Source organism: Cyclopterus lumpus, chromosome 6 (assembly GCF_009769545.1).
Source record: "Cyclopterus lumpus isolate fCycLum1 chromosome 6, fCycLum1.pri, whole genome shotgun sequence".
Taxonomy (NCBI): Eukaryota; Metazoa; Chordata; class Actinopteri; order Perciformes; family Cyclopteridae; genus Cyclopterus; species Cyclopterus lumpus.
This window is the reverse complement of record NC_046971.1, coordinates 4,890,532-4,909,735: the sequence shown is the minus strand read 5'-3', so window position 1 is coordinate 4,909,735 and position 19,204 is coordinate 4,890,532. Positions and strand designations below refer to the sequence as shown.

The 19,204-nt window shown below is 45.4% G+C and overlaps 2 protein-coding genes across 4 annotated transcripts; both read right to left on the bottom strand.

Annotated features, from left to right (window-relative positions):
* Positions 1 to 354: 354 nt before the first annotated feature.
* ticrr (TopBP1-interacting, checkpoint, and replication regulator) lies at positions 355 to 13,549 on the bottom strand. 3 transcript variants are annotated; one of them, XM_034534251.1, is made up of 22 exons: positions 13,069 to 13,549; positions 11,276 to 12,384; positions 10,448 to 10,685; positions 9,911 to 10,146; positions 9,084 to 9,318; positions 8,617 to 8,755; positions 8,317 to 8,444; positions 7,953 to 8,156; positions 7,702 to 7,847; positions 6,872 to 6,972; positions 6,522 to 6,615; positions 6,149 to 6,231; positions 5,654 to 5,884; positions 5,314 to 5,401; positions 5,125 to 5,203; positions 4,891 to 5,022; positions 4,676 to 4,766; positions 4,526 to 4,584; positions 4,106 to 4,392; positions 1,570 to 3,736; positions 1,328 to 1,456; positions 355 to 967 (listed from the first exon to the last, which is right to left on the bottom strand). In XM_034534251.1, exons 2-22 carry the CDS (start codon positions 11,945 to 11,947, stop codon positions 849 to 851), a joined length of 5,658 nt encoding a protein of 1,885 aa, XP_034390142.1. In that variant the 5' UTR covers positions 11,948 to 12,384; positions 13,069 to 13,549; the 3' UTR covers positions 355 to 848. The 3 variants fall into 3 exon arrangements, with proteins under 3 accessions (XP_034390142.1, XP_034390141.1, XP_034390143.1); XM_034534250.1 differs by having other exon boundaries at positions 11,276 to 13,549; XM_034534252.1 differs by having other exon boundaries at positions 1,328 to 1,453; positions 11,276 to 13,549.
* Positions 13,550 to 17,261: 3,712 nt separating this feature from the next.
* On the bottom strand, positions 17,262 to 18,714 carry c6h11orf96 (chromosome 6 C11orf96 homolog). Its single transcript, XM_034534374.1, has one exon. It carries the CDS (start codon positions 18,392 to 18,394, stop codon positions 18,014 to 18,016), a length of 381 nt encoding a protein of 126 aa, XP_034390265.1. The 5' UTR covers positions 18,395 to 18,714; the 3' UTR covers positions 17,262 to 18,013.
* Positions 18,715 to 19,204: the final 490 nt, after the last annotated feature.

Genomic DNA, 19,204 nt, shown 5'->3' with positions numbered 1-19,204 from the left:
ATAGCATTTTGCGATCATTCATTCGTAATCTGAATTCCTATGAAATGAATACAATCTAATTCCTGATCAGACCATAATCAAAATGTAATTTCCTGTGCGTAGCGGTCATTAATGTACCGCCTACTCAGAGTTTTATATTTTCTGGAGAACCGACCTTTGAACAGGTGATTACGACAGTTTTCCTTTTATTTGCCGGCAGCTGATGAACTTGAATTATTAAAAGTCTCTCAGAGCAGAAAGCTTTACGTCATTTATAAGTAATAATAAAAACAAGTGAATCCGACAGAATAAATAAAAAAATCAAATACACTCAATAACTTAATTAAGTAAACTGATATTTATTTACATACGACTTTAGCAACATAAGATATTTACAATCTGAATCAATCATTATGACCTTCCCTTTCACTTAAAAAAAAAAAGCAGGTTTATGGCAAAACCCAAATAAATAAACATGAATAGTATTTATATCGACAAACTTAAGCCTTGATTGTAAATTAGCTTATTAAAATTTCAAAAACAAAACAATAAATCACCATTTCCAGCACTGTAGCTTCACAGAGAAAACATGGCGTATCTTTAAAGAGGAATCCGTCCAGAACTGCACAGCTTTTCACCTCGCCGTTAAAACCGGCCTGCGATCTTAAAAATGTGCCGAATAAAAACAACAACAACAAAGACACCGGTTAGAGAACGGAAAACGTCAGCGGAGGAGACTGAAAGGGACATTCATTCATCGGAAAAAGGCCTCTTCAAGTGGCGCTCCAGAGACATCTTTCAGATGGGCCATCAAAAGGGCTCCCCGGCTTCACGGAGAACCAACAACCTTTTTTGGGGCTGTTCTGGGATCAGTGCAGCAGCCTCTTCCGGCTGTACGTCTTCCCCGAGCTGGAGCGCCGGCGCGGCCCGCTGAAGGGAGAGCCGTCCACGCCCTCCACGTCCGCCTTCCTCCCCGATGCGGCCTCATCTGCAATTTTAGGGAATCATGAGGCTCGCCGGGCATCTTTACAATAAGGGGGAACGTCGAGGTCATCGTATATATTTGTTTGTCAAATGATTGTAATTGTAGATTCTGTAGACGACTGATCATCTGACTGTAGACCCGCTTCCCTGCCACATTTTACAAATATTACTAACACATGATCACGGTAGTTGTCGTCTAATAATATCTCGATTTCTATTTGGGAGATTCAAATTCCGCCTTGAGTATTGTACATATGAGAGTTACGTTTTGTTAGAATGTGGCTCGTCAATAAAGCCTTTAATTACATTACATGGCAAAAATAAACAAAAATAGCTGTAAATTCATAGGCATTATAAACCTCACCTTTTAAATTGGGAGTCCTGCTACTGGAAGAGCCAGTTTTGCTCTTGAACAACAAGGGAGAGTGAGTGAGGGCCAAGATCCCGCTCGCAGTCACCGACTTCCTCACCTTTGAGCTGGGAGGAGTGGCTACTGTCAAAATACAGAAAACACCTGCCATGAACTTAGCTTAATTATGTAGTTGTATACAATTATTATATTCCTCAAAAAACAGCATCTAAAAACAACATTTTGAAGCATCTTACCTGACTTGACTTCTCCGAGTCCAGCGGCCCAGATGATGTCTTCGTCCGCTCTCTGAGGATCGGCGCCGTGCTGAGCCAGCTTCTCCGTCCAGTACGAGTCTTCCACCGGAGAAAGAGGGGACGCATCTGCCGGGGACGACCGGTTGGAAGCCAGAGAAAACCCCGCCCCTTTATTGGTCGAGACCTCCTCCGCGTCCTCCGCGTCCTGCAATCTGCTAACGCCGAGCTCCGCTTCCTCCAGCAACTCCGCCAGCAACGGCTCCCCCTTGGGGCCGCGGTCCTTGCCTCCGCCCGCGCCGATCTGAGCCCTCTTCCGGCGAGGCCAGCTGCTGAAGTTATCCGGGGTCACCTTCCCGACGCTCTGAGGCGACGGCGTCAGGGGGACGAGGTCCGCGGCCACCGGGGACGTCGTTCCCGCGGGGTGGTGCGTCGGCGTGTAGGACTGGCAGATGTACGTTTGGACGCTTCCACCTTTTCCAGGCGTGCTCTTGGCCGGCGTGACGTGAGCGCAGATGGACGGCGAGACGCATCCAGGATCTCGGTGCTTTGAGAACAACGCCAGGGGGCTTTCCAGCTGAGACGGTTTCCCGCAACGTAAAGGGCTCCGGGCTCCCGATCGAGGACCTCCGTCCGAGGCCGAATCGCCCGCATTCATGGAGTCTGTGCGTTTGATTTTGAGCTTGGGAAGCCCGGACGTTTGCATTTCCAACTCAACTTGGTAAGTCAGAGGAGTCGGAGTCGCCGTGCCCTTTTGTCGGCTGGGTCTCGCCGGGCCTCTCGGGGTGGAAAACCGAAGGGGTTCGTTCCCGTACCCCAAACGAGCAGCTGCCTCCCTCTGCTGGCGGTCGGGCGTCTGCCGGAAGCCGTAGATCCGGCCCGGTGTGCCGTGGGGCGCCGCGAGCGCGTGAGGAGAGTTCGTCAAAATGTCTTCGCCGGACTTCGAGGGCTTCCGCGAAAAGCTGATGTTCATCTTGATGCCTCCGCTGAACTGGGTCTTCACCACCGCAGCGTCCACGATGTCCATGCTGTCGTCGTCTGTGGACGCAGAGTTAGAACACAAAGAGTCCAGTTGCTGCGAGTTGGTGTGGGAACTAGAGTCCGTTTCAGAGGTTTGGGAAGGTTCGGCTCGCACCGCCTCGGTCGTACACGACTGCGTGTTCTTCTCCACCAGTTCGCAGTTCTGATCAGATTCTGTGTTCGGTTTGAAGGGGACATCCTCACGAGACCGGGATCTTAGGTCCGGTCTGGTGGTTTCGGCACCTTGACCTGACCGTGTTCTCGTCAGGGACTTTTCTGGAGGTTCCACGGACGCGTCTGATGTTTCTGAAATAGTGTAACACCCCGCTGGCGTAAATACCGGCTTACATGGGGATGAGAGATTTGAACTTTTGCCTGGAGTTCGTCCAGAGCGGGTTAACATTTTGTGAGAAGGACTCGGGGTCTGGGATTGAGTCCTGATGTTAGGCGAGAGGTTCTGGGCTGGAGGCGGTGTGCATTGTGGCGGAGGCCTTTCCACTAGGCTGACCCCCTTTTCAGGGGTTTGCATCCTGTTGTGAAGTTTTTCAGATGACCTCGGATTCTTTTCATGCGACGAAATGACATTTTCCGAAACCCTGACGAGGCTCACCTGACACGTCTTATCTGGGGTTCTGAAAATGTCTCTCTTAGTGTTTGTGTCTTTGGCAGGAGTGCCCAGCTTGTTGGGAGTTTTCAACAGTCCGGGCGAAGTACGGGGAGAAACCGGCACCTTGAAAGAAACGCCGCTCTCCGCCAGTCGTGTGCACTTTTGAGGAGAGGGAGACCACGTGACACTTTTCTTTGGAGTTCTCAAAAGTGGACTACTGAGAAGATGTAATCCAGAAAAGGAGTCCAGCTTGATCGGCGTCCTGAGGATACCCTTCAGGGGACTCCTCAGGGGGCTCTCCTTGGTGGGCGTCTCCAACACGAGAGTCTGTCTGGCTGGAGATCTGAAGGGACTGCCTCTCAGAGCCCGACCGGGTTCACGAGATCCGCTCGCCACGGGACTCTGTGCAACGGGGAGAACATGCATCCTGGATGGAGGCGGCGTTGTAGGGGGCCGTGGGCTTTGAGGGGTCTTGGGTGTTGTGATCACATGCGTGGCTCTTCCACGGTTGCCGGGTGATCGTGTTGGAGTTTTATTTGGACTCTAAAACAAACACACAGAGAGAAGGTAATTAAACCTTTAATAACTTGATTTGTTTGGGCCACTTGGGGGCAGCGTAAACCAGCTGCTCTTTATAATAACCCAACAGAATTAGAATGGAAGTCTACACATTAATTGTACAATAAAAGCAATGCAACAATTACATGGAAATATATTTTTAAGGACACATGCAGGAGAACGATATGAAAATGAAAAGATGCTTGCTCTTTATTTCATTGTTTCCAGATTTAATTAATCTGCTTGTGCAACAACACATTTCCTGTGATAGCACTTATTATTTGCACTCGATATTGAGTTTATATCACCAATAAAATAAAAATAAAAATAAAAATAAAAATAAAAATAACTTACCTCAAAGACACTGGAGTCTGTGGACAGCCGCGACCTGGTGAGCCTGGTTGCGCAAGACTGGTCCGAGGCACGGCGGGGGGAATCGGCCGCCCCAAAAAGAAGACGCATGGGAGACCGGACGGCTTTTACGTTCACGCCGACGACTTTGCTGCCGTCGGCGAGAGAAAGCTGGGACGCAGAGAGCGCCCTGTCCAGGTTGCGGGAGCGAGGTTGAGAACTCGAGTAGAAGACGTTCGAGTGTCTTCGAGCGAACGCCTTTATCCTCGGGCTCCTCCTCAGGTCGGATGCTAAACCAGAGCACAGAAAGCCTCACGTCAGTAAGTTATGGGCATCAAGGAAACGAAGAGGACGGAAAAAGCATACACAAATGTTTAGCCGTAATCATAAACAACAAAAGACTGTGCGATATAAGTGAAATACCGTCTGCAGGTTTTACTGGCGACTCTTCCACAATGCGCTCCTCAGTTGGGACGGAGCTCCTGAAAAAACACACACAAAAAAAGACACAACCGTGAACATCTTCAGATTGTACATACATATAATTACATATAATTACATATAAATACACACCGTCCCATTCTCTGTCTGTAGAGGAGGCGACTGGACACTTGCTTGTGGTGGGGCGTCTCACACACTTTTTTTGTTAGAAGTTTATGACCCTCTGGGAACAAAAGACTCTGTTAAAATGGCTTAATACTAAAAAAAGTAAAAAAGGTTTAACCTGCAGATAAAAAAAAAAAAAAAAGTCAGCTTTCATTCAAAAGAGTTATTAATTCATCTCCTACCTTCAGATTCAAGGGATCGCTTGCGTTTCAAGCCTTCCACTGCGGACACAGACTGGCTCCTCGGCATCTTGGCTTTCTTCGAGGGGGAGACCATCTCCTCGTTGAACAGGTTTCTTCTCACCTTCGTGACCTCTGTGGACCAATCGGAAACATGGTCTCGTCTCAACATTCGCATTTCTTATTCATAAAGATCAGATTTAGGGTTGTGTTTCGGTTGGGAGTAAAAGAACGTACCCTGTGTTTCTTGTTTCTGAGGTTTAGGTTGTGGTTCTCCGACAGGGTTCTCCAGAGCAACAAAGACCTTTGCCTTGGACTAAGAAAAAAAACACACACAAAAAAAAAACCACAATAAAAATCAGGGAAAGTTGTATAATAATCCCAACAGAAATATCAGCACTGATTAATTATCCACGGTCATCTCACAGCTCTTGTAGTCTTTTTGGGGACCTCTATTTGGCGAAGACTCTGAGATGATTCAGTCATGCTGCGATGACGAGTCAGCATCCCACTCCTAAAAGAAAAGAAGAGCAAAGAACACTTAACATTCAGACATATTTATCCCACAAAATATACATATCTCATGGTTTAATCAATACAATGTGAATGATTATGAACCCATTCCAATGACAATCATTTTCACATAAATGTCTCCTTTTTGTTGAGTTTTTTTGTATTTCAGGCATTTCCTGATTTTCCCATAAAGACATAAGTGTCATTCCACCAAACACCCAGTCCCCCCTCCCTCCCCCCTCCTCCTCCTCACCTCCTCTTGCTGGCGGAGCGACTTCGCAGGTCCTGCAGACGATCTCCGCAGTCGGAAACCATGCTGTGTGTGGAGAGGGGAGGCGACGAGGCCGAAGGAGACACGCTGTCCTTGGCAACCGACTCGTCGCTGAAGAAGTCAGAAGGTAGAACCGCCGCCAGCGCCTCGGGGAGCTGCGTGCCCAGGCTGTGGTAGATGTCTGCAAGCACCCTGGGGATGGCGGTGAGGAACCTGCCGCGACACCGAAAGACGGCTGTTAAGATTACTATAGGAGGAGAACGCTCGCTTATAAATCACTGTTCTCCGTGACAATTCAAGGCTCTGGTGCGCCACGTTTGAGTTAAAACTAGCCATTTAGCATTATTTTAGTTTTTAAAGATTTATAGCAAAAAATAAAATTAAGCGCAGAGGAAAATGAAGAAAATTAATCAAGAATTCTAGGCATTTATTCTCCTTTTTACTGATCTGGGTATAAACAAACAAACACACACTTACGATGGGAGAACTTCGTCACCGAGGAACCTCGCGAGGCAAACTGGGTCTTTAGTCAAGGAGATGATCCGGAGCATCTCAGCCACCTGAGGAACAGAAGAGGGAAGAATTGACTTTAGAAGGAAAAAAAAAAAAAAAAGAGGCATAAACTTTGCTGGTCGAAATGTTTTCAGGCCGTTAATAAAAACTCATTAAATGTGGGAATATTTCAATACAATCGGATATCTGATATTTTGTGAACGTAGGCAACCAATTAGACAGAGCAGCGCCTATTTTTTCAATGACTAGACTACATACTCGGTAGCCAAAATCACTCTTCTGCAGGAAAAAAAAAGAAGATTTAACTGCATCACTGACTCAACGGCGAGCATCTTACCTCCTCCGTCTTCTCGTCAACATCCAGCGAGTCAGACTGCTCTGTGGAGAAAAGCTTGCACAACTCCAACCTCAGCAAAGCCTGAAACTTGCACCTAAAAAAGAAAAAGAAAAAAAGGGGACACAACCTGTGTTACTGGACACGTAAATACAATTGATTTGACCTTGGAAGAGACACCAATAACCTTGATTTATGGAGGAGGATGCGCACACGTTTATCCAGCAACAAACAGAGAAACACATTTCACACCTCGGAGACCGACAGAATGACCACAGGCGGGTGTTTACGTGACCGTTTTAAAAATCACTCTAAAAACAAGCGCGCGCACACAGAAGGTACGAAGCACTCACTCTCTGACTTTGCCATCGACGTCAGCGGCCGTGCCGTAGAGCTGCCGGATTGATTTGCTGGACTTGAGAAGGTGCTGCTGGACAAACTGGGAGGTCTTTACCTGCAAAGAAGGGACAACGTGTCAGACACGCAAATGAAAAACGGTACAGCTGTTCAATTGGACTTATATGCATTTTATGTGATGCACTAAAAGCTTTCATTATCCGGACAACAAAAAGTTCCAGCATTTTATAAGTCATTCATGAGCGCCGGCTAAACAGCAGACTACTCATTTAGGTCCAGATCCTTTTTATATTAATTTTGGATTAACAACACAGAGGAAGATGCATCTGTACATTTTATAACCACGAGAGAAACATGCCTATCTGTTTGCCTCAGTCTGTTAGTCCTCAACGTTCACAATTGCATTAAAAATGCTGCTTCGTTTTCCATATACGCCACACAGATCGAGCTCAATGAATGAATCATCCCTATTTACATTGCCCTATATTTATTTGAAACCAATATATTAGGCAATCAGCCCAATGTTCGGCTCATTTTCTGTAACCAGTGTCGCATTAAAGCGTGGCAGAATTATGAAGCTAGAGTGTGTGGATGAAGCATTAAGTTGTTCAAGTTTGGCTCTCTGCCCTAGAAGGCTACTTTCTTCCCCTCACTAGCTGGCTGCTCTTTATCCTCGTGGTTTTAAATCAACACTGTTTACATTTGTTCCTACGCAAAGTCCAAAAAAATCTACAATTGTGCAGCACAAGCATCGATCAGTTCGTCCAGTCTGCTGTAACGATGAAGGAGGGTCAGGTCATGATCTTGAAGTACATTTGTGTCTCACCTGTGGGTCCGATTCTGGCACAAGGAAGGTTTTCACAGCGAACAGGAGCTGGTGGACTCCAGTGAGGAGGGACAAGTCTCTCTCTGCCACCGTCTTCTCATAACTGCACTTCAGATGGGACAGCAGCTCTGCCTCACTCACGAAGCCTGGGCAAAGGGAAGAGGTACATTAGATTTGTAAGGTCATCAAAACGTTGACTTTGACACTTTGGGTGATCATTTAAGGATTAGTTTTTTTGCGGGGAGCCTCACTGATGGTGTTGGTCGCTCCAGGTTTATTCCTGTCACTTGACCGCCTCTTCCCCCGTCTGTCCGGCCCCCTGCACTCGGCGCCGAGCTGCTCCGCCTCGGCTTGGTTCTTTTGGGCTTTGACGTTCAGACGCGCCACATTCAGCATCTGCAGGGAGCGGCTCATTGTCTTCATCTTCTGTTTCACCGGCGTGCGCTGGGCGCCACCTGCAGATCAAGGACGGGCGATGACGAGATCAACATTTTGTGCCGCATTCACTCGTGAAAATACTGGAATCTAAAAAAAAAAGTCTCACAATTTTCAACACTTTCATTATACTCAAAGCGATAATTGTCCCAGTATTCTAAATTTAACTTGAATCCTCACGTTTCTTGCCCCTCTTGGCATCTGCGCCGCGGGAAGTTTGATACAATTCAGCCAGACCAGTAACCAGCTCCTGCTGTAGGAGAGACAACTCCTCCTCTTCTCTCTGCTCTGGCACCGCATCCAGCAACCTGTTCAACAAAGTGAGTAAAACAACAGGAGCATCCGTCACTATTTATGCCGAGATTGAGTTGCTTTTAATCTGCCTTTGATTATTGTTGTAGTTAAAACGCAATAGAAATTGCGTCAAAAGTGCCACGTACAAATTCTACAAAAAAAAAAAAAAAAAGAAGTTCATCGTACCTCATTGACTCCATTAAATGGGAACTCACTCCCGACTGGTCTGACTGAGGGAACCAACTCTCCAACACGCCTGATGTCAGCGGGCAATGGCTGACTTCCTGTTGAGCCCACTCAGGAACCTGGTGATTTTTTGGTTGGTCTGAGGAATATAAAAAAACAGCGATTAATAGCTAGCAATAGAACCTACATTGGAAATAAAAAATATACTGTTACAATCATATGCATTTAAAAGTTTTGATGTCTCTAATGTTTGCAATTTCAATGAGGCATATACATAGATTAGGAACTTAACAAAAAAACAACAACAAACAGACATTTACTATTACATATGAAAAAGAAAATAAGAATATTATACTAATGATCACATGTTTTTCAAAACACTGATAAATATATACGCAGAAATGTTTCCAAAGATATCCCTTTGATGTTTTGGAAACTATAAATATGATATACCATTCTATCCTCACCATCAACAGTGTCCTCATCCTCCTCCATGATGTCATACACCACTCCCAGAACACTGCTCACAATATCTGGCAGTTCAGCCGAGGTCTCCGCCGCAGAAGGGGCAATGATTTCGGTGGTCAGGAGCCGGTCGTGCCGAGCGACTCCAGACTGGAGGACGGTGAGCAGAGCTGTAGTGTGCGACATGGGCGAGAGGACGGCCGAGCACACCAGGCCGCTGTCATTCACCTCAGAGAGCTGGCAGAACAAGCACAAGGCGAGGGAGAAAGAAGGTTACGATTAATCAAGAGCGACTAAACATTTTCTCCGGTCGCACCGGTGCCCCCGACATGTAGCAGGTCTGTCTCTGTGTGGCGCGTTATTTACCCCCTGTGCATTCTGGGAAGACCCGCTCCCTACTCTGCCTCGGATTGGCAGAGAAAACAAGACGTGTGTGTGTATATGTGAAACCCGCAGCCTGAACTCTTCAAGCGACATCGCAGCCTTAAAACATAGCATTAATTCAAAACAAAGAGATCTATTGACAATTATTTTGTCAAGAAAATTGCTACGGTGGCCATCATGCCTGTCCTGAAAAGTCCAGCCATGACCAGAAATCATCGCCGCAGGTAACCGCTACACCAATTCTGACCCAACATCTTTGGCCTAACCCCCACTAGGCTATTGGCATGTCAATAAACGGTAAAAGTGTTAAAGGAAAAATATATACACACACACACACACACACACACTAAACAAATGCTGTTAATCATAAAATAAGAAATCAAAGACATCCAGTTCATTAAGATGAAGTGGGATGAAGTGTTGAAATCCATTTTGGATGTCTCACCATATGCAGAGCATGAGAAGACAGCTGCATGAGGAGATGCTGGAAGGCAGCAGCTGATCCCAGGTCACTGCTGCTGGAGCACTGGAGCAACCATGACTCTGTGGATGTCTGTGTGAGTGAGGAGTCATCCCAGTCCTGCAGCACTCCTTTCAGACACACTTCCACCGACTCTGGGAGAAGCCTCTCTCCGCGAAACACTGGCTCAACCATGATGCCGCAGCTCTGCGTCATGTCACCTGGGCGGGTGAATAATAATGCAACACACTTAAATAATGTTAATTCTCAACTTTATGTTTAATGTGCTTGATTTCCCTTGCATCTCATATCAATGCTGTTTCGGTTCATGTTAGTTGCCTTTATGATCTTGATTTGTTACTTTTAGACATAATGATGAAGCCTTTTGTCGCTATTTTCAAGTAATGTCTCAAAAATGATCTTATTTCTGTATTAAAACTAAAGATTACATAAATAATGTTAACAGCTGCACTATTTCAGGCACGTTTGAGTCTCAACAGAGTTCACTTCCATGTTACCAACCTTGCTCCCACCGCAGAACACCGCATACGGCAGGAAAAGCCAAGCGGTGCTGCTTCTCAGAAGACAGCAGGTATCCAATGCTGGGCTTGAATGCAAAAGTCTGTCTCCTGAAGCCTGCGTCTGGATTCTGACTGGAGCAGAGGTTCAGCAATGCAACCACGGGGATCACTCTGCCACCCAGCTGAGCGAGGACCTCAGACAGCTTGTCAAAGCTGAGGTGATCCTCACAACTCATGACCTGCAAGACAAAATATCAAAGTTGCTCAAAGTCAGTAGAAACGTCTCTTTAACAGCCTCTTTGGAGTCCTGCTATTCTATAATGCACAATGAATATTAGGTTAATGCCTTGATCATGCAGGTTTTAATATATAATAATGGTGGAGAGTCCTGCACAACAGGTCATACAAAAAGGTGCTTAATAGAGTTGAGATTTGACGACAGTAAAGGCCAAAGCATATACTTAAAATTAAATTGACACTCATTTATATCTCAAGGAGAAAATTCAATGATTCCTTTCTTTCGAAAAAATGTTATTCAATGGAAGTAGTTTTTAAATTTTCCACTTAGTTCATTTAGTAGCCTAAATGTTGATATATGAACTTCTACGGCTGCATTAGCTACATACAAGCAGTGAGTGACACTTACCTGCTTAACTAACATACCAATAGTAACATTACCACAACTAAGGTACACACAATAGTATTGAGTAACTCTTTGAATATACAGTATTTTATATGAGTTTACTCAGTTATACATGTTGTGATTTTAGATTGTGTCATAGGGTTTTGGGTGCATTATAGTAATATTGTGGGCTGCTTCCGGACTCACCTGGACATGTGATCTACTGTCAATCCAGTGCAGCACTACCTGTCGCTGAATCAGCATGTCGTGAAGGTTTCTCGGCATTATGTGCTCCGTCACATCCGTCGGCAGGTCTCGGTCCCCCAAAGAAAGATAGTCCGCCAGTTGCGTCCTGGACCGTGGACACTCCGACACGATAAACACCACATTCCTCCCGTTGTTTGACACGTCCTCCTCCTCCTCCTGTGAAACACTGGGCTTTCCGACTCGGCTCGACTTCCGCGGCCTCAGGGACAGCTTCGTGGGAGACGTGATGTCGGGTCGATCCCACTGGAAGTCCAGCAGGGTCTCTTTGAGTGCAGTTTGAACGGAGGCGGACTGATTGCATTGCTGCCTCGGCTTCTTCTGGGACGGACACGGTTTCTCCTTCGGGTCAAACTTGGCTTCAAACTCCACTTCGAAGTCCTCGAAGGTTTTATGGCGAAGCTCCTTGAAGTCCGAGCCCCGCGACAGGAGGCTCCCATTGCGGCCAGTTTGGGATTTGAAGAATTTATAACCCCAGCGGACTTTGTCAAACCCGAACTTGTAGCCGAAATGCAGAAGGGTTTGTAGTATTCCCCGTTTCACCAGATGAGTCTTGACATCAGCTTGATCTCCATAATCCACATCGACAACAAAAACCAAGTTGTGTAGAGCCATCACGTCAACTGCAAAGTCCCCCCTCCCCCCGACTGGCTTCAAGGACCTCCACTCAACGATAAGCCATGAACACAGGTTATATAATTGCGTGTGGGCACAGTGACGCCATCCACAGCTGCCAACTAAGGACACTTCATGTTTCTGTCATGCTAACGCCAGCTAGCGTTAGCTAGCTAGACTCAAGTTTACGTGATTACAAATTAGCTTCGACTAGTGTAACATGTGTGTAGAAACAACATGGCGCCTACGGTAGAAAAGAAACACGGCCGAACCTATGTATATATCCAAACTTGCTTTAAAGTTTCCGTATTACGTTAACGTTACATCTCTAAGTTACCTAAACTCGTCCATATTCGCCATTTTCTTGTTGTCGTCTGTCCTTAACCGTTCGCGCTCCTTGAACAGGGGCCCGCCCCCTCACTGTGATTGGTTACATCCTGCAACAACAACGACCTCATTGGTTACGAAGTAAACCGTTTACTGTCTGGCGATTGGTCCTAAATATTTTGTTAACTTTCCATTGGGCAAATGTACCGTCAATCAAATGTATAAAAATAGATACGCTTGCATTTAACTTTTAAAAACTACTTGTTGGTCATGAACTATGTAGAGTTACATTACCAAGTGAATTATCAATAACAAGTAGTTAGTTGGTATGTAGTTAATGTTAATGTTAATGTTAATGTTATCTAATGTGCAGCATTGCGTAATACATACTGCTGTATCAGCCTTTAAAGTTCAACTTTTTGAAAAAGCACCCGACATAAATGGATGCCCAAAGTAAATATTTGCACAGACATAACACGTTTGAATATCAATACATTTGAACATTTTGGATTTCCAGAAAGAAATCACAGAAATCAGGGAAGAATAAAGACTGCAAAAAAATATGAATACATGTGCAATGTTAACTTTGTCTCCGCTGCTTGATCTGTGTTTTGTTTACAGGAAAGCGACAAAATAAAAATGGGCAATGGCATCAGACAGTTGTTTTTTTTCTTCTCATGTTGGTCCACAGATGATTATTCACTTGTGCAAGTGCACAAGCAGTGAGCATGAGAGCTGTGGCACCCTCAACCGTTCTCTCTCTCACTGCCTAAAAAGGAAGGGGAAAAACAAACCTCTCATTCAGAGCAACATTTGGCTTAATCGCCTGTAGATCTGGATCTTCTCATTGGTTTTTGAATGTTCCTTTGTGCATCCGTAATCACCTCTTTTCTACAGCACCAGGGGGAGACGAAGAGCTTAGAAAAAAGCTTTTGATGCAGTGTCCAGTGAGGGCACAACGGGCTTATATATACGCACTCAGTCTCCAAGGTGCTCACACTTTCAAGTCATTTGTGCGTTTCAGTTAATAAGAAGTTGTGGCTTCCAGTGTCCAAACTGTGTTCATCCCTTGGGATTGTTGACACTGTCTGTGGGGCCTGTTTTAGGCAGAACCTCCCCAGTCCCAGGTGATCTGGTAGCTCACTCCAACCAGGAGGTGTCTTCACTTCCTGGTCCTCTTTGAAAATGGTGCCCCTCTTTTAGAAATTGGTGCAGCAGGTGCTCCCTGTACTTCTTCCAGGTGTTTGCAGAGTCAATGTGGCATCCACTGTCCCGTCTCCCAGAAGAAGGCGAGAGGAGGAGGCGTGTTCACCTGGTATGCTTTAATGGGTCAGTCACATGACCTTTGTTGATACATGGCCTCGATGATAGGTCGATGATTCAAGTTAAAAAAGACATGGAATATTCCAGCTGTCGGGCGGAAACTTTGGAACTCCGTATTTCATAATCGTGCACGTTTTTCATGAATAAATTACCTCTGTTGCAGCAGCACTTCCCCCGAACCTCATAACATTGAGAATAGATTGAAGTGTTTCCTGGGAAGACGATAGCGTAGTTATACCTCAAAATCTGAGCGGACTTCTCATCAATGATGGGCAAAAAATACGTATCTCGACATTCACTGGTCATTAAACCTCGTAACTCCATTTTATTTGACATTTTTGTAATTTTATGTAGCTGTAAAGCACTTTGAATTTCCTTGTGTACGAATTGTGCTCTATAAATAAACTTGCCTTGCCTTGGCTGAAGTGGGAAAGTCTTCAGTCCGGTGCAACTCGAAAACCTTTTCTGACCTCGCCTGACCCTAAAAATAAAGAGTGGCCTCCTGCTGTGTTTGTATTACAAACACGGCAGAGGACTTGCTTGGTTTCATTTTACACTTGTTTTGGGGACATTTTGAAATGATGTGGCACAAAATCTAAATATATGTTAGACACAGAATATTAATAGAATATGTAAGAATAATAAGAGAGCGGGAGCCAACTGGAGCATCGTGACGAAAGACAATGAGCAAGATCCCTTTTGTTTAATTCACAGGTTTAAAATAAATTGCTTTCACAAGACCAGGATATCCTTTTCACATAAAAACATGTAATCTGTACACTATAGTGTTGCTGCGGCGACCTTTCCCACATGCATCAGCTGTCTGCATCTTGAAGCCCAGTTTAACAGAGCGGCCTGTGATTCATAATATAAACAATCGCCCACACACACTGCTTTAATCTTAAAAAAAGTCTGGGATGGTATTTGGTCTTTGTGAGGGATTATGATGTCGATATAATGGTCTGATATCACAAAGCAAAGAGTTCCTCTTTCACCTTCAACACATCAAGAGGCTTAACTTTCTCAGAAGAGAGAGGACCCAATCAAAATGTAAAGTTACATTTCGGGTAGATGGATACTAGTTCTCATGAAGCTGAAGTGCTCTCACTGTAACCCCATGAGATACCTTCAAGACCACACTGGCTTTGGAAAATGACTTCTTCCTGCGGCGGTCTGTCTATCTATCTATCTATCTATCTATCTATCTATCTATCTATCTATCTATCTATCTATCTATCTATCTATCTATCTATCTATCTATCTATCTATCTATCTATCTATCTATCTATCTATCTATCTATCTATCTATCTGTCTGTCTGTCTGTCTGTCTGTCTGTCTGTCTGTCTATCTATCTATCTATCTATCTATCTATCTATCTATCTATCTATCTATCTATCTATCTATCTATCTATCTATCTATCTATCTATCTATCTATCTATCTATCTATCTATCTATCTATCTATCTATCTATCTATCTATCTACCCACCCACCTATCAATCTATCTATGATCTCAATGTAATTTACAGCTGTTGCTCCCACATATATGATAGGAGGAGATGTGTACACTTCCACTTGGATGAAACATAGCGTCAGGAAACCTGAACTTGCAGTTGTGTTTGCTGTCTTGCTGTCTCATTGTGTCTGGAGGGTCAGACATCCAACGCACCGCCATTACAGTACAGAGCACTTAAAGCCTGAAATGATGGTGAGGGGAGGACACACACACACACACACACACACACACACACACACAAGATTACGTCTTTTCAGCCTCCACGTCGGAGGACCAGACACGACGCCGGTACAGTTTCTTCCGTGTGCTGCAGGTTCTATTTAACAGATGATTGGTTATTTTATGCAATGTTGTCTTCCGTCAGGATGTTTTAACAAAGACACCACCACAGGTTGTCCTGTTGAATTTGGGATTTAACTTATTACTTATAGGACTCAAGTCAGGATGGTTTAACCTTCAATGAGCTGGAATGTAATCAAATATTAAATCTCAGAGCTTTGAAGAAAAAGGCAAAGGTGAAAATCCTTTGGTGTCTAGATAGGCTTTACATTTTCATTTTGAGGAAAGAAGTGTACAGTTAGTCACACTCTTTCCTTATCTTTCTGGCCAAATTTGGGTTCTAATCAGTCTCTTCAAGCCTTAAGACCCTGAGCATCCGACATGTTAAAACTAATTAGGTGGGAACTATCTTCATACGTAGAATTTGGTGACAAAATATAGTTTTATCCATTACACTGACGCTTTTGCGCATCTCTGTTTCTCCATTTCTCTGTTTCTCCTTGAGCAACATTTCAGTGACGCAAATACTTCCAGAGTTGCGTTGCCGCACGTAAAAACAGGCAGTAATTCTGCTCGGCACGTGGTTACGTATGACGGCTCTACAGGCGAGATCGGTATGGAGACATTGCGCTCCCTGCTGGTCTTTGTCCAGCCTCCCCATTGGTCAAGAGACAGGAAGTAAACTGTTGTGCAACTGCAGTTGTTGCTTTAAAGCAGCGGGGGTCAGGGGAGGTCGTGATGGTCTGCTTTGCTTTCTGCGTGCACACATAAATAAATACGCATGACAGTTGGAGAAAAAGGCTGCGATCCGTATTTTTCTTATCGTCGATCAATACGATGAAAAGACCCAAACCGACATCGAATTGATCCATACAAGCACGATTAAAAACACATACATGAGCCCCACGTTGTACATGTTCCTTCTTTACGGTAAACATGGGCACAATATACATTGTCCTGGTGTCAGGAACCAATGGGACTTGAGGCCAAGTGTCACAGATCGAGTACTGAAGTCCGAAAGTGTTACGGAAGAACAATTGTTGTTTTTTAGTCTGTTCATGGGATTTGTTGACACTAAATCAAACACTGCTAACCCTTTCTGATCTCCAATATGTGTCCGTAACAAACAATCAAACACTCAAGCCTTCATACATCTGGTCGAGAACGTCCCTCTCGTCTCAAAGATGTACTTCACCAGAGTCTATTTTTAGTCAAGCCACATGTGACCCAAGCAGGTTCTCAACTAAAGCCCCCGCAGCATCGTCTCCGTTCCCGTTGTCACCGAGCGGATCAGGAGACCGGGGTTATTATGGCGGCCGCGGAGGGCACTGCTCTCATCGGGCTGGTGGTTGTTGTGGCTGATGGCGAACCTGACATTACTGGGAGTGCGTCACCAGCCCGGCAAGCACGCAGTAGAGACAATCAGGTATTGTGTGTTTACATATGGGTCGGACGTCAGTTTATCTTTAACAATAACACTGGGGCACGGACATCCAGTAAAGGCTACACGTCAACTTGCACTGTCTCGTAACGTCCTGTTTTACGCGTTCCTGGTTTAATCGTTTCTGATGGGATTTTTATCTCTTCACCCATAATGTCCCATAATGTCCTATAATGTCCCATAATGTCCCATAATGTCATACTTCAATCAACAGGATCCATATGGTTTTCTATTGATCACGTGTCTTAGTTTCCGTCTGTTTCACTGTAGTTAGATTTACTGTATTAAATCAGGATTACATTGTCAATAACATTATTTTGATATAAAAATAAATGTGTGAATAACTCAATGTCGACTTTTGTTTGTTTCAGCAAATGCACTTCCTCAATAGAATGAATGGAAATAGAAAAATGACTCAAAATACTCGAAAATATTTATTAAAGAACACATCGTAATATACATGTATAAAGTAAAACAAATACAAAGTATAAAGGTTATGATTTTGTCTTAAAGTCAAGTTGACTTTAAGAAGTCAGAAAGACAACGCCACTTGGTTATGAACAAAAGAATAAGAGAATAAATAAAGACATTTAGAAAAGCGTTTTTTTTCATTCGCTCAGGAATTGAAGAAAGATATTTTCATCCACCGTGAAGCCGGGAAACAAGAGCTCGAAACTCTCTCGACGAATACCAACGGCGCTCTCAGTGAGAGGTCACTTCCGTATTTACAGTGTCGGTAAATCACAAGAAGAATTTAACAGTCGTTTCTATGGCGACCGCTCAAGTAGAAAAAAAAAAAAATCAGATTTTGAACCCAAACAACTTTAAAATGGAAAAATAAAAAACAACTTTCGTCATTCAAGTTTTCCTCATAGACATTGTACGGTAGAAAAAAGGAATACATTTGAAGAGTGTGTTCAAACGCAGCGTCGTCTGCTGCTGTTTCCACTCGTCTATACAGCGGTGTAACCGGCCTGTGCGTCTCGGAGCTATGCACTGTATGTTTGATGTGTTAGTATTAAATGCAGACTAGCGTATGACAGCAGCGGCTCACACACACACACACACACACACACACACACACACACACACACACACACAGGCAGGCTGGCAGACGGGCCAGTTTGGTTTCAGTTCAGCTGGCCTCCGTTCGAGGAGCAGGGGCGACGTCCCACGGCCCTCACTGGGTGGAGTCGGAGTCGCTGGAGTCCAGGTTGGCCTGCGTGGGCGTCGGGGTGCAGCCGTGATGGACGGCCGGCGGGCAGTGGAGGGTCTGCGTGCTCCGCCGCAGGTTCTCCAGGGACTGCAGGAAGGAACGGCGTGCCCTCTCCTCCTCCAGGGGCGAGGAGCCCTCTTCCTCCACCTCTGCGATCTCGGCGAAGGTGACGGGCTGCGTTTTGAAGCGGGCCTCGCGAGGCCGGCGGGAGCGGCTCTTGCCCCTCGCCGGGCCCTTGGGGACGGGCAGCTGCTGGGGGAACTCCTCCATGGCCGAGGCCATGAGGTGGGCCGGCAGGACGTGGAAGCCGGAGGCCTCCATCGCCATCTGACGCACGGCGGCCATCGGGAGGGCAGAAGCACCAAATGGAAATTGGATTCTGGTGCGAATCAAACGGCAACGGCCGACGTCTCAAAACTGTGGTTCTTCTTGCTTTTTTTATTGGTGCTCTGTCCTATTTGGAGAGAGAGGCCTCTGTCTCAGTAGCAACAGGAGTTCGTCCAAAGCCGAACAAACAAACCCTCAAAAACCTCCAAGTCCAGGCGCAGTGAGGAGTTCCAGTCTGAAAGAAACAAGAGCGTCTGTTCTTCACTCCTCGATGCGAGTGCTCCCGTTTCAACTGGTCTCTTCTCGTTTTGTGTCTGTGTGAATCTCAGTCCGCTGAAGTTGATGCCACCGACAGCTCCAGCATTCTCTTTTATAGCGGCTCACTACCCACTCGTCTCTCTCTCTCTCTCCCTACTCCCTGTTTGCCAGGTCCCTCCCTCTCCCCTCCCTCCGTCATGGTTCCGGCCTTCGGAGCAAGACAGCCAGTCAGAGTCACCCCACCAAAATAAACACACGAGGAGAGAATGTGTGTGTCTGTGTGTGTGTGTGTGTGTGTGTGTGTGTGTGTGTTCATGTGTGTGTGTGCGCTTGGGTGAGGGGACGTTGATGGATTTGTAGGGCTGAGAAAGAATACGAGACAGAGAGCGAGACACTCGAGACAGGAATGGATGCACAACAGAGACAGCAGAGAAAAGAAAAAGAGCAGGTGGAAAAAAAGCTCGGACCAAAATTGAGGAGGTTGAGACACTCAAATGCGATCTCTCTTTACCTTTACCTTTGTGACACAGGTCAGTGACACAGGTGCGGATTAAACTCTGGGGCGGCTTG

Coding starts and splice junctions, on each gene's coding strand:
- c6h11orf96 (XM_034534374.1), bottom strand. CDS start 18,394: ATGGCCGCCGTGCGTCAGATGGCGATGGAGGCCTCCGGCTTCCACGTC.
- ticrr (XM_034534250.1), bottom strand. CDS start 11,947: ATGGCTCTACACAACTTGGTTTTTGTTGTCGATGTGGATTATGGAGAT. Junction 5,402..5,653: donor CGCTCCGCCAGCAAGAGGAG/GTGAGGAGGAGG, acceptor CTTTTCTTTTAG/GAGTGGGATGCTGACTCGTC. Junction 5,204..5,313: donor CCAAAAAGACTACAAGAGCT/GTGAGATGACCG, acceptor TTTTTTTCTTAG/TCCAAGGCAAAGGTCTTTGT.